This window comes from Motacilla alba, chromosome 18, assembly GCF_015832195.1.
Source record: "Motacilla alba alba isolate MOTALB_02 chromosome 18, Motacilla_alba_V1.0_pri, whole genome shotgun sequence".
Classification (NCBI taxonomy): domain Eukaryota; kingdom Metazoa; phylum Chordata; class Aves; order Passeriformes; family Motacillidae; genus Motacilla; species Motacilla alba.
The window spans coordinates 1,479,114-1,496,483 of NC_052033.1; the positions used below are offsets into that span (position 1 = coordinate 1,479,114).

A 17,370-nucleotide genomic window follows, 5' to 3' on the forward strand; every position below is an offset into this window, starting at 1 on the left:
AACACTTTATCTGACTGCAGCTTGCCAGGCAGCTGCCCTCCCATCGCAGATCCCTATCAGGATGCTCTCACTGATAACAAACTGGGTGGGGGAAGGCTTGGCTGGGCATCAGGAGATGGCCAGGGGCAGAGCCAGTTTGCTCCTGGGTGTGTGTTGTGTCTACAGGCACAGCTCCTGGGCTTTGGAGGAGCTGTTGAGCTGCACAAGCATTTGCTGCTCAGCGGCCAGACCCAGAGCCCGGGGAAGGACAAGGACATCAGCCTCTGCTCAGTGTCACTGCTGGGGTTTGGTGTCACTGCTGGAGCTGCTGAGGAGCCACAGGCCCTGTGCAGCAGGGCAGTGACTCCCCAAAGGGAGTTTTTGTCTTCCCTGCACCTTTCTGGCCCCTGGATGGTCCAAAAGCCATAAAAAAAAAAGTTGTTTCAGATGTAACACAGATGGCAGTGGCTCCACACTGGGATCAGTGGTACTGTGCAGGCACTTAGGGATTTGTGCTGAACCCAAACAGGAAACCATGACCATGGAAACTGCACTGGAAAGTTTGTCTCCTCAACACCAGAGAAGGAATCAGAGTGCATCAGCACAGAGCCCCACAACACGCTGGCTCCAAGCAGGGCTGCAGGAGGATGCTGGCAGCATCATCCCTACCAGAGGATAAGGGCAGGCAGCCAGTCCCTTCCAGCCTTGCACATTGAGGCAGGTTGAAATCTTTTAATTGCTTTAAGAGAGACACAATCTCCCTCTGCCTGGAACCTTGTAAGGGCAGGTTAATGGCAAAAGAGGTTCCCTGAAGTTGTGGGACCAGGAGATGGAGAAAGGGCTGGGAACAGAGCAGGGGGTTGATGTGGGGGGCAGATTTTCTTTATCCAGGTCAGCCAGCGCAGGACTGGGGCCAAGAGGGGCTGCACAGCATAAAAACACTGAATTTCCAGGAGCAGGGGGATGCCAAGGGAATCTACAGAATAAAAACCCAGAGATACAGTGAGACACCCAAAAGCTGAAATGCACTCCTGAGATTTTTCAGCCTTGTCCCCCGAGGTCTGAAAAAAGCTGCTTGTTACACTTCTGCTCTCTCCCCTGTCAGGAGGGCTCTGGTAACTGTCCCCAGAAACTAGGTGTCCCAAGGAACTGGGCTTCAGAATCCCTTCTTGTGCACTCCCCAGTTTGGCACTGGAGCCACCTCCTCACCCCACACCTGCTGAGGATGCCCCTTCCTTTTGCTGTCAGAGATGCAGCCCCAGCCTTGGCTTTATCCAGCCTTTTTCCATTGGCTCACCTTGGGCAAAGCTTCAGAGCATCTCCTCCCTCGCTGATGGGGGGGATGTGGTGGAGAAGCTGATTCCTGTCCCGTGACACACACAAATGCAGTTAATTGATCTGGGACATCAGCTCTGTGCTCCCTTGCAAAATGTTGTTAGTGGGAGCTAGAGAAAAGTACATGATGGCCTTTGGAAACCGTTGCTGTCATCTCTGCTTTTAGCTTTGACTGCAAAAGCCAAATCTGGCCCAGCAAAAAGCAACCCCAGAGGTAAAGGCAGGACATGGACTCAGCATCCTTGAGCTGCTCACATCTTTCACTGCTCCTTGCCAACAAAAAAAACCAGCAGTCAGGATGTCTCTTGCCTCAACCAGCACAGACAGAACAGCTGAAAGAATTTAGTCAATCCTCAAATCCACTTCTCTCCTCCTTGTAACACTGGAGAAGTGAAATCCAGTCATAACTATTGCTAAACATCAGGCAGTGACCCTCCAGCCAGCAGCTGGTGGCTGGGCTGGGATTGTGCAGGCTTTAGAAAGCAAAAGTTCAACTGCAGTGTGGAAGTGTCTGTTTAAAAGCACTTTCCCAGCTGGCACTGCACTGGTTTGAAATGCCCTCTGGAAATGCTCAGGCACAGCCCAGCAGGGTGGGAGCACACAGCTCCCATCAGAGCCAGCAGGGTCCTTGGGAAGGACTCTGTGCAGGGATCACATGGATTGGAGCCTCTGTGGGGGCCATGGGAGAGCTGTCTGGTGATCAGGTCTCAAAAGCAGCAAATATCCTTTTTCCCCTGGGTTTTACCAGCAGCCACCTGTTCCACAAAATATCAATGACAAGAATCCCTGAGCTCCAGTATTTGCCCCTCGAGTTACTCCTTGTCCAGGAAACAGTAAGAGAAGCCCTAAAAGCAGCTCCAGAATGAGCAAGGATTTCTGGTTAGTAGAGACAATCTTGATAAACTCCGTTCCCCACGCTGGCAGACAATTAGCTAAACATCCCAGACATCCAAGGCAGGACTTTCCAAAGGGAGAGGGGTGGCATTCCTCAGAACAGCCCCTGCTTCCCATGCTGTCAGTCTGCCTCCCAAAATAACCAACATATATATTCATAATGTGGAGTGAAGCCTTACACTCCCTTTAAAAACAAATCATCCTAAAGGAAAACCCTTTATACCTGTCCCCAATATAAGTAAACACCACAGCTCACTTGTGAATGGGGTTACAGGTGCAGCTGAGAAAACAGATCTCCAAAGAACTAGCATCATCACCTTATTTACAGGGAATCATCTTCCCCTTAAAGGAAAACCTGCTAGGAAAGAACCCTCCACCAGCATTAATAGTCGTTTATCTCTTACCTCCTGTCGTGATCCTGAAGCCGCAGCCTGGCCTCGCTCTTATCTCTCGGATGGAAATGGGCAAATAGTCAAAAAACTGATTTCAACATGTCCCTCCCTCACTTCTCCTTTAAGCACGGGGTCTGATGACTCTGCAGAACCCAGGGGCGCCTGCCAGGCTTTGGCAAAGGGGACAGTGCAGGCACCAGGCAGGGGAGGGGAAGGGAAGGTGGTTTCAAAATGAGAGACATCCCTGTTTGCCCTCTTTGGGGCTGCCCAGGTGAGGTATCCCCTGGGACCCACTGAGTGCTGGGGCCAACGATTCCATACCCAGGAGGGATGTCAGTCACCCCCCCTCCCTGTCTCCTGTGGGCCCTCCATTTACTCCTGCCCTGACCCCACACCTCCCCTGCCACAGGCTCTCCTGAGCACTTGGGGGCACCTCACAAAATCTGGTGGCACCTGGAAAGGAAGTGGGGAACACACATCCCCCACCTCATTTGGGACATCTTAGAAGGATGTCAGGGCAAACTCCATCCCTCTGGGAAGAGCAGAGGGGACTTCCAGCTACCCACTTAGGACAGGGAGTTGTGAAAGCTCTGTTCCCCTTGCCTGTGCAGGAGCAGAAGTTTGGCACAAGAGCTGCCAGCAGGGACATGCAAGGATGACTCTGAAGAAGTCACAGACTTCATGTGTAGACCTGGATGTCCCTCATTTGCCTCACAGCACCTTGTGACCATTTAAAAATGTTTTCACCATCACAGTCATGTGCTGTCTTCCACTTCCCTCTCCCAGTGAGATAATTCCATTTCAGACACTGGATTTATCATCCCCTCACTGCAGGGACAGAGAATGGGGGACACATTTCAATGCAAATTTATTTGCTGGTTTATTTACTGGTTCAAAGCTAATTTGGGGGCTGAGTTGAGAGCAGCAGGATCTACAGCATGTGCCTGAGCTGAGGAGGGGCCAGGGGGATGCTTGTCAAGGTGGAAGAACCTGGGGCTGACACCCAGTGTCTTAGGTTGAAATATGTTAGTGGGGGTGTGCATTCCATCACCCTCTGTCAGAGCTGGGGCAGTTCTCTGCTGTGCATTGGGCAGTTTCCTTTATCTCTCCCACAGCCAATCCTCCCTCCAGGAGATCTCTGCTGTCCATGGCCACTGAGTGTCCCTGCAGGGCTGATCAAATTCCATCATCCCATGGGAGATGCTCTGCCCAGGGCAGGAGCCAAGCATTCCTACCTGGATCCAATCTGAGCCTGGCAACAGCACAGCAGCCTTTGCCCCCTGCATTCCCAGAGGAGCAGCTTTCTTCTGCCCTGCATTCCCAGAGGAGCAGCTTTCTTCTGCCCTGCATTCCCAGAGGAGCAGCTTTCTTCTGCCCTGCATTCCCAGAGGGAGAGCAGGCCCATCTCCAGCAGCCCTGGAGCTTCAGAGGAAAACTCCCCCCTTGTGCAGGATCCCTGCTCCAGCAGAACCACAGCTGGCACTGCAGGAGGGCTGAGCCACCATGGAATGGCACTGCTGCCACCACCCTGACCCACAGGGGGTCAGCTCCTCTTCTGGCTCTGGCAGTGGTTTGTTTTCTTTTCTGTACTATTGCATTTGTATTTTTAATTTTCCTAGTACAGAACTATAATTCCTGCTCCCATATCTTTGCCTGAGAGCCCCTTAATTTCAAAATTCTAATAATTCAGAGGGAGGGGGTTCACATTTTCCATTTCAAGGAAGGCTCCTTTCTTCCTTAGCAGACACCTGTCTGTTCAAACCAAGACTCCCAGTTACCTCCACGCCCCCATGGTGCCCATTAACCAGGTTATTCTGGAGCAGATACCAAATTACTGACCAGCTCCAGCACAGAGCATTCTCCCCATGGCTTTTCCACCAACAATTCTCCCCACACACTTGCCAAAGCCCCGGAGGAGCCCAGCAAGCTCCACAGAGCCCCATGCTTGTGAAGGGAGGAGGCTGCAGGACAACCCCTCCCACCGCCCCCACATTCCAGAGGGACACACCAAAACATGGAATATTGCTGCAGTCAGTCTGTGCCACTGTGCCCCAGCCAGAGCCCAGCCCTCAAAGAGCAAAGTACATGGAAAGGAGAAGGAGGAGACACGACTTGAGCAGGGAAAGGAAAAGAAAGACAGGATTTGCTGAGCTGAGCTGGTAAATGGAGCCAAGCTGATACCTTTTGCTCCAGCGTCCAGAAACCATAGGAACTGTGTAGGGAATGGCAGGTGGGCTGAGACAGCCCAGCAGGGAGGGATCCAGGTCTGTTTGCACCCTGAGGGGTGAGATCCAGCAGCCACCAGCAGCAGGTACAAATCCCTGCTCCTGCTCCCCGTGACGTGGGGCACTTCGTGTCCCACCGGGGCCTCTCCCGGTGGCACAGGGCCAGCCCTTGAGCAAGGAGGGGGCTGAAATACTGGTTCCAGTCTCTTGGAGCTGGCTCACTCCAGAGGGCAGACAGGTGAGTAACACCTGCTGTGGCTGCAGGGAGAGCCTTGACTGAAATACAGATCCCCACCCTGCACATCTCAGCGTTCCATCCCCACCCACAAACCTCACTTTTCTGAGCTGCCTTAACCTGAAACTCCTCCTGATCACAGCCTGCCTTGGCAAAACTCACCTCCAACACACCCCTGGCAGCTCTTTACAGGGGGTGGTGCCTGTGATGCAACAGGAGCTGCTCACTGGCAAGGGCTGGCTTTGCTCCTGGATGCTCAGGGAGCAGCTGGATCCAGACTTCACCCCACACCTCCTGCCGCCTCCAGCAGTGTTTGCAAAGGGAGACAGTGCTGTGAGCAGAGCTCATAAATCAGTGTCCATCATGTGGCTGAGGCAATTTGAGCATCTACAGCTCTGAGTTTGGTGGGAAGTCCTCACAATCTCCAAAGGAAGGCACACACAGGACAGGGAGATGCTGGCCAGGTGGGCTTAACCCCACTCCCTACAACTGCTTAGTGCATCCCCAGCAGAAAGAAATTAATGCGTGAAGCTGGAGCATTTCAGGTAAAACCTGGGCAGAATGGTGTGGAGGAAGAGGAGGACTGTTTCTTTCTTTGTCTGGATGCAACTCCAGGCAAGCACACACAGGATGGAGCAATCCTTCCAGGGAAAAGATCCTTAATCCTTAAGCATGGGGTAATCCTTCCAAGGTAAAGAACTTCCCCAGCCCCCAGAGACAGCACCAGGATTTCAGGGCTGACAGCAGGAAATCTGTCAGCAGCACCTGCGGTTCCTGCAGCAACACTTCTTTGCACAAGATCTCAAAGCACTTTGGAAATACCCAGTTACCCCACAGTCCCCAGAGCAGGGAAGCAGCTGCATTTCCCAGCATCAGGGGCAGGGAGAGACTTCTCAGCTGAAGAGCCCAAGTGACATCAAAGAGCTGTAGGTGGTGGTGGAAAAATCTGCCTCTGTCAAAGCATCCAACACTAATTGTTCCCTATGCCTCCTGTCTTCCTTCGGTAGTATAACACCAGCCAACTGTTGGAGTTTAATGGTACCAATCTGGCTGTCACATGGCAGCCTCCTGCTGCACAGCCAGTTAATCATTGAGGCAGGGACCAGACCTGGAGACGTGTCAGTGAACAGCATTTCCTCCTGCCCTACTCCCACACTGCTTCCAGAGCAGCAGCAGACTTCAATTTGCACGTCCCTGCTTTAATTTCTAAAACGTTCCGTGTGGGCAGCAGGACTGGTGACCCTTCTACCCTCCCTGAGCCCTTTCCCAAGCAGAGGACAGCTCCCAGTTTCCACGGGGGGATGGCAGGGAGTGCTGAGTGCCAAAGCCAGATTTGGGCGCTTTGGCAGGGATTCTCAGCAGCACCCATAAATCTGGATTCCCAAATCGTGCTGCTCCACTCAGCCCGATACCTGCCCGAGCCTCGCTGGCTGTGGGACCGCCCAGCACTCCCTGAACGGGCTTCGCTTCCCGCCAGCACATCCCAAACACATCGAGCCCACGCCCAAGCTCTTTTTTTGCTTGCTCCTCCTCCCCTCCCCACAGACCGTGCCCAGCTCCAGCCTGGGGGAATGGGAGCATTCAACCTCAAACCACTGTGGAAAGCCCACAGCTTCAACTCCAGATTTAGCCCGCTGACACCCGTGCTAAGGAATATTTCATTTATTCCAGTCTGACTCATCCTTTGAGTGTATTTCCCTTTTGCCAGACAGAAACCTCCTGGTGTCCCTGGAGCTCTTGCCACTTCTCCACTCTAAGGAAGTGACTCAGCTTGAACCATGGAGCCAAGTTCCCATGGGAGCAGATATCTAAATATTTCTCTCTCGAGCACACTTAGCTGAGGAAAGGTTCTAAAAGAACCTCATGGATTTGTTCTGATTGTTGACCTAAGAGCTGCACCGAGAGTGGGGCTGGGCAAGAGCTCTGGAAAGTTCATGCAATCTTTGTTTTCTAGGATTCTGTCTGAGGGTAACTGGAAATGAGCCAGAACAGAAAGGTTTCAGCACCATTTTAGAGTTGGACAGATGTGACTGAGGAAACCTTGATTTGAAGTAATTTAATTCACCAATCAGGATTTATTCAGCCCCTACTGGACTGTAAAATTTTATCTCAATGCTTTCCTCCTTCAGCCACCTCTTCCACAGAAAACAAGCCCAAGTGGCTCAGCCAGGCTTAAAGTGCAGTCAAACAGCCACGTGGGAGCATGTGAGAGTCAAAAGGGATGTAAAAATGAGCAGAATGTGGAAGATGTCCCTGCTGGCTGGCCGGGGAATTCAAGAGAATGAAGGCAGCCACAGCAGCTGCTGGGAAGAGGAATGAAACCAAGCGAGGTTTGGATATGTGGAGAGCAGCTCCTGGGTAGCTCCTGTTTGACAGGTGTCAGTGTGAGCTGGGGACTGACCAGGACCTGATCCCACATGGAACACTGCTGTCCTGCTCTGCCAAGTGAGACTGACACACGTGGCTCAGCTCAGAGGCAGGAACAGCTCTGGGAGTGCTGCTGGAGCACAACTCCCAGCTTTTCCAGGGACAGGAGCACCGGGGGAGCACACCTGAGACAGCTCCGACCTCACTGGGCACAACCACCCAGGCACCTCGGCACACTTACAGGGAAAAAAAGGATAAAATTGTGGATTGCTTCTAATTACAGACATATTTTAGAGACATTAATTATGCTGCAGTGCTGAGGTAGTTCTTGCAAAGCAAAATAGTAAAGAGGTTGTAACTTTTATGAGGACAACTTGTCTAGAAAAACAACTTGGGTGACACATCTGGGTAGAGTAAAGCAGCTGCTGCATCAGCTTCCAACAGGAACTGTGAAATGGGAGTTTGTGAATGAAAGTAAGATGTTAAAATGTTTCAGCAAAGTCACCCAAGAGAAATCAAGCCACTGATGTCACCAGTGAAAAGCCAAGTCATTTTGCTTCTAATAATAAAATATAAAATCCAAATGGTTTTGCTTCTAATTCCTCCTCTCTGCATCCAAAGCTACCAGCTCACACACACACACAAACACCCCAAGTTTTGAGCTGATTTCTCTTTACTTCACAGTCTTGGCAAAACAAATCTGCATTCAGAAGTCATTTCACATTAATATATTAATCAAACGCTTTCAAAATAAATATATTTTTTTAAATAACGATTTCTTTACATCACCGCAGTAGCAATTCTAGAAAAGTCAGTGCACAAACAGTAGCAATTTCATCAATCAGTTAAAGGAAAAGAAAACAAGAGGTGGACCTTGTTTCTTTCCGAGCAGGCTGCATGCAGCAAGTCTCAGCAGTTCCACAGCACAGGACCTTCTGTCACACTTTGCTGGGAAGGATTTTCTCTCTCAGCTGTCAGAAGTCACTGAAGTGTCACTTGTCAAAGCTTTGCACAACGCAGAAGTTTCACAGCCCAGATTCTGATCAGTCCTGCACAGGTTCTGCACTGGAGTTGTTGCTAATGAGACCAAGGAATCAATGCTATGAGGAGTCCACGTTTGGGTGACTGGGAATTCACAGCTGGACCAGGAACACAAACAGCCACAAACAACACTCTGTGCCTTACAGCTCATTCCAATGTTTTCATATTCTCTCAAGTGCTTCCAGAGCAGAAGTAAAGCAACTGCTTTCTGCCCATTCGCTGTCAATTCACAGGTAAATCACAGCAGGAAGATGCTTCACTGGACAAGAAGTGTAACTTGTGTTACAACAAAGGAAAAACAAAAGTGCATTACAGACCATGAGGAGAATGTTCAGGACTTAGTGAACTCACATATCTAACTGGAAAATAGAGACTGCAGAAATATTAGTGTTCCTATGGGATCTAAACTGGTCAGATGCTACTGGAGAACCCTGTGAAGAGCAGCATGTCTGAGGAAGGGAAATTGGTCAACATTGTCATACATGGTGAGCAGCAGGGAAATTTGAAGGGCTACAGCTTATTTACTATGATTGTCAGGAATGACTTAGATTAAAAAAAAAAAAAAAGAAACCCAAGAAAGTGGAATATATATCTGAAAAATGTCATAGGTGTGTACTTCCTTTGAGATCCCAAAGGCTGCCTTTGAAGTCCTTTCTCAAGAACAGAGTTGGATGTGACACTCTGGATTAAAAAGAATAACCAGAGGCATCTCTGTGTCCAGAGGTGCTCTTGGATGCACACTAAGGTAAATTCAAGACACCTCCCACCCCCAAGAGCCTTGTTTCCATGTCATGATCATGTTAATTAGCAGTTTAGAGCAGATGCTGACTCTAAAGAGGTCTGCTTTCAATATCAAAAGAAACAGAGCAAAGGGAAGCAGTCAGAGAGAAGAGAACCTCCAGGTGTAGCAATGCCGTGCACAGAGAGGAGGGAATGCTGCAGGACAGCAAACCCTCAGAGCTCCACAGGTGACCCAGGCTGCCAAAATCCCTCCCCTTGCTCTGCACAGACCTACTCCTAGAGCCCCTGAAAGCAGTGTGCCTTGGGGGAAGGTTCTACTCCTCAGTGCTATGGACTGTGCCACAGAATTCTGCCAAAATGGAAAAAAAGAAAGCAATGAGTCGTGGAGAAGTTCTGTGTCAGCTTATTGGTTTTTCTTGTCCTCTGGTGGGAAGTATGGAGGAGGAGGTGGCTGGTCCTGCAATAAAGATGACAAAAGGACATCAGTGCATGGCTAAGAATGAAATACTAAACTCAAGGCCCCCAAAAAACCCAAGACACCAACCCAACTTTGCTGTGCCACTGAGAGAAGATCTGCCAGACACACACTGGGCCCCCCTGCAGCCCCAGAGCAGCAGGGACTCACCGTGGGCATGTAGACATTGTGGGGGTTGCCTGGGCTGTAGTAAGCACTGGCAGCAGCTTCAGCAGCCTTGGCTTCAGCTGTCACAGGGAGAGAAGTGACAGGTTAGGGACACACAGAGAACTCTTACAATAAAACAAGAACTCCTGGCCACCAAGAGTTACTAACAGAGCACCCAGTGCTCTGTTGCAAAACAGCTACAACAAACACAATTGAGCATTATCTCTTCCAGTCACCACAGAATTGCCAATTCCCAGTGAAACAGAGGAAGACTGAGTTTGGAAATGTCACCTGGGACTTGCATGTCAGGCATAAATAAATAAAAATAAATAAATAACTAAATGCTTGCTGTTGCCTTGCCTAAATACAGACAATACCCTTTATAAACAGCCAGTGAACAAACCATCCTTCGTGGGAGTGAAATCAACAGGCAAAACAAAAATCAGCCCAAGTTTATAGCAGCTCAGGGGATTAGTGTATTAGAGATGGTAATTTATGAGCATAATCCAGATCCTCCATTTCTGCAGAACACAAAAATCTTGTACAACCCTCTGGAGCAGCGCCACTTTCCAAATAATAGTTCAAAGATGAATGGTTGTTTATTCAAACTGAACAGAAAAGTTAAATCCTTATCCAAACAAATATTCTTATCTGCAAGAGATCTATGGCTGTGCCCAACCACAGTAGCTCTTTTTTCATTTTAATAAATCCCAAATGAGTGAAAAATGAGACTGATATTTCCTCAGCTCATTTCCATCCTCTCTTCCCCTGTTCCATATTGTTTCAGCAAAAATAATCACATCAAGAATGAAACAGGGGAAGGGGAAGCAAATATCACCAAAGCCAAAGTTGTGAACTAAAATGGACCACAAACACATTTCACCATCAGTTTCCTTGTATTCATCCTTTAGGGCAAGGTTACCACCACAGGAGAATCACAAACTGTATTTTTTCTGTAAAATGCCCACTTATAGTGTCTACCCTGGAGAGTATCAGGCTGGACTCCAGACTGAGCTGGATATACAAGGCTGGAGATTAGGGGAGCTCCCAAATCCCTTTTCTAAACAATTTTCAACTTCTAAGTGGAGCTTCGAAGGTCCCCAAAAGACAAGAAACAAAGGCTGTTTCATTCCTAACAAAACTGTTGTGAGCTCATTCCCCTGGACACGCTCCTTACCTGCAGGGGTGGAGGGCAGGTCTGGGCCACTGACAGGGGGCTCCATAGGCCCTGGGTATGGTGGGGGTGGAAGCTGCATGTAGCCCATGTTTCCATCTGCTGCAGGAGGACCAGGATAAAAGTCTGTCAGGAAAGGAGATCACACAACAAGAGACTTAACTCTGGGTGGAGCTATCAACCAAAAGAAGCCAAGGCAAACATGATTAAACTCAGGAACAAATGCTACACAAGTCATCACTAAAACACTGAGTAAAATATGTTTTTCTTGCCCTTTTTACCTATTTTAACTCTTCGCCACTGGAATAACCACCAGCCTCAGTTCCCAGGCTTACCTGGAGGAGGAGGTGGGTATGGATAGCCCCCATTAGCTGCAGGTGGTGCAAAAGCATAGGATCCATTTGGCATGTAGGAATAGCCATAAGCTCCACTGGGTATTTCACCTCTGGAGACTGGGAAAGCAAAGACAAGACCTCATCAGAACATCAAGCCTGCCTCAAACGCAGGCCAAGAACTCCAACAACCTTAGAGAGCCCTTATCAGAAAAATAAGTGTCCTCCCCATAAATCTGCTGCCCGTTGGATGTAAGAAAAGATATTTTTAAAGCAAGCTTCAGGCTCCTGAAACCACAGAACTCTGGCAGACACCCCCAGACTTCCCTACCTTGTGATGCCACCTGCAGCATCCGCTGCCCAAATTCAATTGCACCCCCAGCTGAAAAGGTCATCTTGAATGTGGCAGATCCTTCCCAGCCACCTGAGGGAGGAAAGCAAGGAGAAGCCATTTCCATGTTATTTAGGTTACATGCTGCATCCACAGATGCTCTGTATATAATTCTTAAAAGAGATTATCCCAAAAATCCACACCTAAAAAAAAAAAAGAAAAAAAAAGCAATGGAAGTGGCAGAATTATGGTATCATCAGAAAAATTCACACTGGGGTATTGTCAGGTCAAGAGACACCTGAAGCAGAAACATCCATGAGGGAGAGCTCCAAAAGCTTTCTGGAGTTGTGACTATTGCCACAGTAGCTGTCACAGGCCAAGCTATCAGGAGTGCTGGATTTGCTCTTCCTTTGGATAAGATTAGTGCAGAAGACAGGGATTTTGTTAATCCCGTTTGCTAAAAAGCCTCTGCAACGACACCTAACTGCCAGCTCCAAATTAGTTTGGGAGTCTGAGTGCCCAACAAAGCAAAGAGCTTAATGAAAAACATGGTCCACATAAATCCATTAGAGGCCGTGGAAGATATTTCAAGTCAGGATAAATAAAAATTAGAAAACAAATAAATTAGTGACATCTCACATTACAGTATAAAAAAGAAAAACGTGCACAGTCCAGAGTCCCAAGAAAGCATCAAAGCAGAAGCTGTGCTGAAACAGAAACAAGTAGATTAAAGAGCCTTTTAAGCTAAACCAGACTCTCATGTCTGTTCAGACAACATCATTATTAAAAGAGATAGCCTCTGGGGAAAATTAACAAAGATTTAGCTAAAGCCTTTTGCCTTTCACACTGTTTAGTTTGTCATTAATGCTCAGGCTCCCTCTCATGCTGGATGGTCTCACTCAGCTCCCATGCAGAAGCTACAATGCAGATTTCAGAACTGAAAGCTGAAGGCTCTTACATCCTGTGCTGTGATTTCTGTGCCACAACTGCTAGACTGAATCAAGCTGAGAATGAAAGTTTGCTGAACTGTGCCTTTGGTAAAAAGAAAATAAAAAAATCAGTCAAAACCAAAATTATTCTTTAAAATGTCTGCCACGGCCTTCTCATTGAGTTTAATGTGAAACAGCTCCTTAAATTCCCTGATTTCAAGATAATCCATTCCCTTCCAAGTGCCATTTTCACTGCCAGGATGCAGCACAGCTGTCCTTGAACTGCACAAGAAACACAATGGTGAAAGTGCTCTGGAGATCTTCACCTGAACCCAAACAGCCAGAAAGGATCTGAGTTTTTGGCACAGGAGAACCTGGATGCAGTGGGATAGGAGATCCCAAGTGACCAAAGCAAAATGACATCTTTGTTCTTGCTGACTCTGCTCTGATGTTCATTTGCTGAGGTCGCTTGTTTGAATTTTCTGTTTTGCAGAGGGCAGGAGGGAGATGGGCTGCAGAGCACATCTGAGCACATCTGCTCATTGCAGCTGAACAGGGAGCTGGTAAGGGGAATGTTTTTAGCTGCCAATGAAAGAAACACATTTTCACAGGAGTGTGAAAACCCATTTGGACCGTGTCAAGGTTGGGTTAGCCAGGATTTTGCTAAGAAGTGAGCAGCTGAACTGAGACCCAGAACACCCACGGTGTGATACCTACCTCCTGCCTCTGCTTTCACTGTGCCCTTGATGTAATTTGCTCCGAACACTGGCTGCTTAATCTCACAATCCTTCAACAAATAAAAGGGCATCACAAATGACTGCATAGCATCCTTCCCCTTTGACACAAAGATAACCTGAAAGAAAATAACATTACAAGAGCTAATCAAAACAAACAGGAAACACAGCCCTGATTTATTATATGAACAGACTTCTCCATGGACTGAAACTCCCTCCCACATCACGAGCTCCACAAGCCAAAAGCTACACCAAACAGCCACAGGGCTAAACCAAATCATCAAGGCACTAAAGCCTTCCAGGAAGTCCCTTGCTCAGATAATGCTCCTTCCAGCTTCCAGAGAACCTGCTGCTCCACACAGCTATGATTTAGTAGCTGTGCCGTTGCATTCAGCATTTCCAGACCACTGCTAATTTCCAGTTTGAAGATGCCTGATGGACTAAACAGCTGCCTGTACAAGAACTAATCAGATTTATTATCTGGTGACAAATAGATGGGATATGCCATGAATTCATAATGCTTCCCAGAGGGAGAAGATGAGCCACACTTCAAGCAGGAGTAGATTATCCTGACTTTCATACACTGAGGACATTTAAATACAGACTCCAGGGCTGTTATCTCCTTAGACAAGATAAAGCCTTTCACCACTTACCCGGTAGGGAGTCAGGAACACACTCCCTTTCTTGGTGCCCTTGAAGGCCTCTGGCATCGGCTCCAGATCACTGAAGGTGATTTCTACATGGTCATAGGTCATCAAAACACTGCAAACAGTGACACAAGAGACAGCAGGTACAGCTCAAGGCAGAAACGCAGCAGGCACAGAAGTTTACTGACCTACCAAAACCACCTGTAACCTCAGCATTGATGGAGATGCTGAGCAGACAGAATCAGTTCTGGTTTGCCTTTTTTGTTGTTGTTGTTGTTGGCAGCAGCAACTGAAGTAGCCCTGGCTGCTTGTTCCCTTCCCAGTGTGCTGACACAGCTGCTGCTGTCTGCACAACCACGCAGCAAACCCAGTCTGAGTTTGATCAAAATCTCAAGACTTTTTGTTGTTTTCATTTTAAATTGTTTCGCATTTCTTCATTTTGCTGGATCGGTTCCCTAATTCAGCTGTCCACAAGTGACACGACAGAGGAAGGACTGCGGGAGAAGAAACTGCTCAGGCTGGCTTATGCAACAGGGCTGCTGAAGGTCCCACCACAGCTCAAGCACCTTTGACACAAAATGTGATCCAGAGGAGTTCCCCTTCCTTGCCACAAGATTCCATTAACTCGGGTTGCCTGCACCCATTCCTTCATTCTCAATTACAAACTGACCTGATTAAAACCTTTGGACACAGCATGTAACTTGTGTTGACATTACAGCATCCACATTAGGGACTCTAATCCCTAAAGCTGCAGAAATCTCCACCACCTCTATCTTTGGCAGCTGACGTGTTTCCATCCTCAGTCATCTGCCACTAAATACCTGTCCCTCCAGGAACAGCTCGGGAAGGGCAGTGGGACCAGCTCTGTTCAGGCTGCAGCATTCCAGCTGGATCAGCCCAGGGACAGGCAGGCCCTGATGCAAGGCAGGCTGGCAGCTGGGAACAGCAACACCTTCGGCTCCCATTCTCTCAGGGAATGCACACTTAAGTACCTGAGTTGATCTTACTAAAGCCTTCTAAGAAAAGCCATATACCAAGTGGAAGTCAGCCACAGAATTCCTACACCAGTGTTTAAGGGGCCCGTGGAAAGAAGCGCTGGAGGATGAAGCGCTCCTTTGTCCCCGAAGCAGATGACTGCCACGTCAGAAGCACGCTGGCAGCCGGCGGGCCCGGCCAGCCCTCTGCCATGCAGACAGAGGCAGCTCTGTGCAGCTTGCCGTTTCCATGGTTACAGCCCAACACCTTTTTCCAAGGCTGTCGCTGCCTCCCGCACACGCGGAAAGGGGGCTGTGCTCCGGGAGCCCGGCGAACCTCAGCGGGCAGCCTTGGGCTGAGGCACGATGCAGGGGCAGCTCCCAGGGGAGAGGCCTGGCTCCAGCCACATCACCTGGGCGGGAGCTGAGCCCTCGGGGGAGAGGCTGGGGACGGCAGCAAGAGCCAGCAGCAGGCTGGGGGACAGGCTGGACGCTGAGGGAAGCGGTGTAGGGGGCGAGGCCCGCGGCTGAAGCCCAGCAGAGCTCCCCTCGACAGGCCCGGGGGCGGGAGGATACCTACAGCCACTATGCCGTAGGGAGATGAGGGGAGCACGAGCAACGCCGGCACCGAGAGGGTCACAGCACGCCCTTCACCCGCCTCGCCCCCTCAGCACGTCCCCCCGTGACCCACACAGCCGCTGCCCCGGAGGGGGAAGGCAGGAGGGGGGCGGGGGGAGAAGGCAACTCGCCGCTAACCCCCGGCTCCCGAGGCCGGAGGAGGGGAGAAGGGGATAGCACCTCACTTCTCGCTGTTGTTAACGATGACGCCGCCGCCCTCCGAGTGGTTCTTGTTGAGCGCCATCGCCGCCTCCTCCGCCTCCTCCTCCTCACAGCATCCACCCCGCTCTGCGCCTGCGCGGGAAAAAGGTGCGCCGTCAATGGGACTGAGGGGCATACTGGGAGTTGTAGTCATCTCCATCAATGGAGTGGATCGCTTGTCTCTCCGCGCGGTGCATGCTGGGAGTTGTAGTCCATCTCATACCACAGTACCTTGCGCCGTTTCCCCGCGCGGAGCATTCCGGGAGCTGTAGTCCGTCCGTACACGGTATTAACATCCTCCGTGTCTGCCGCGTGGTGCATGCTGGGAGCTGTAGGCCGGCCGCCATGATGCCCCCTTTCCCCGCCTCAGGGCCTGACACCCTGTCTCTCTATAATTGTGCTGTTTGGTGGAGTAAAATAAAAATAATCCCGGATATCTGGCGGTTCTGCACATGAAATGAGGTTTAGCCCCTTAAACGGCGAAGATGCTTCATTTCCCACGATTTTTTAAATTCCCACTCGATGTGCATTTCCCGTTTTGCACACTCGCAAAAAGATTTCTGATCCTGTTACTGGCTGCTTTCAGTGATGGAGTCGAGCACACCCGAAAAATTACCTTTATATTGAAGTGTGTTAAACTAGAAGGACTAACTGGTTGCCTTGTAAACAAGCCAGGACCGTGTCTGTGTCTCTCTGTCAGGAATCTGGGAGCAAGAAAATAGCTGTGACATCTGCAGGAAGGGTCTAAACTCTCACCTCCAGGTGTGCAAGCAAGAGGAATTTAAAAAAATTAAGGATTGCATAACTTCATTAAAAATAAGAACCCTGCAAAACTGTTTGAAGAGCTCCCTCAGATGAGTAACTGACAGGTGTATATTAATAATATACAAATAAGAGCATGCATTGTCCTGTATTATATATTTTTAGATGGATCGGAGCTATTCCCTGGATTTGCAGCCCAGTCCTGTCTGAGAACCAGACATGGGTGGGGGGGAAAGCACAAAAACGACATAATGGAAACCAGATTTAAATAAATGCAGTGACATAATCTGTATGGTTTCTTGGCAGGAAAAGAACAAGTTTGTGCTTTTCATATCCGCTTTTTCAATAAGCAGTAAGTTTCCCTTTTAAGAAACAGCCATAACAAACAGTTCTGATTCTTCTCCTATTAAAGTCAGGAGCAGAATCCACTCGGCTTCCACTGAAACGCCCAGATGGAGCATTGGCACCTCACATGGACTAAGGCTCACCAAATAACATTTTTATCCTAACTCCAATTGACATTTGGGATTAAGAAAAACAGACTTCACTTTAAAAAGATGCTGCTGTAATTGTCAGCGTGTGTGTGAAGGTCTAAACCTCCTCATCACACAGAAAACCTTGGAAAGTTATTCTCTAAAACTTAAAAATACTAAGGAAAAAATACCTAATCTGATAATATTTTTTATTTGTAGAATGAGGACAGACATAGCAGAGAGAACTGAGACAATTCATTGTTTTGAATTGCCCAAGGCTGACAATTATTACTGGATTTTAAGGTTCTTCCACTCCTTTTGCAATAAAAATGTGAATGTGGAAGAATTCCCTTGGACACACTTG

General features: G+C 48.9%; 1 protein-coding gene across 2 annotated transcripts; it reads right to left on the reverse strand.

Annotated features, from left to right (window-relative positions):
* Window positions 1-8,082: 8,082 nt before the first annotated feature.
* WBP2 (WW domain binding protein 2) lies at window positions 8,083-15,912 on the reverse strand. Of its 2 annotated transcripts, none has more exons than XM_038157420.1 (8): window positions 15,756-15,912; window positions 13,985-14,093; window positions 13,315-13,450; window positions 11,669-11,761; window positions 11,341-11,457; window positions 11,009-11,131; window positions 9,835-9,911; window positions 8,083-9,666 (listed from the first exon to the last, which is right to left on the reverse strand). In XM_038157420.1, exons 1-8 carry the CDS (start codon window positions 15,905-15,907, stop codon window positions 9,613-9,615), a joined length of 861 nt encoding a protein of 286 aa, XP_038013348.1. In that variant the 5' UTR covers window positions 15,908-15,912; the 3' UTR covers window positions 8,083-9,612. The 2 variants fall into 2 exon arrangements, with proteins under 2 accessions (XP_038013348.1, XP_038013349.1); XM_038157421.1 differs by having other exon boundaries at window positions 15,751-15,866.
* Window positions 15,913-17,370: the final 1,458 nt, after the last annotated feature.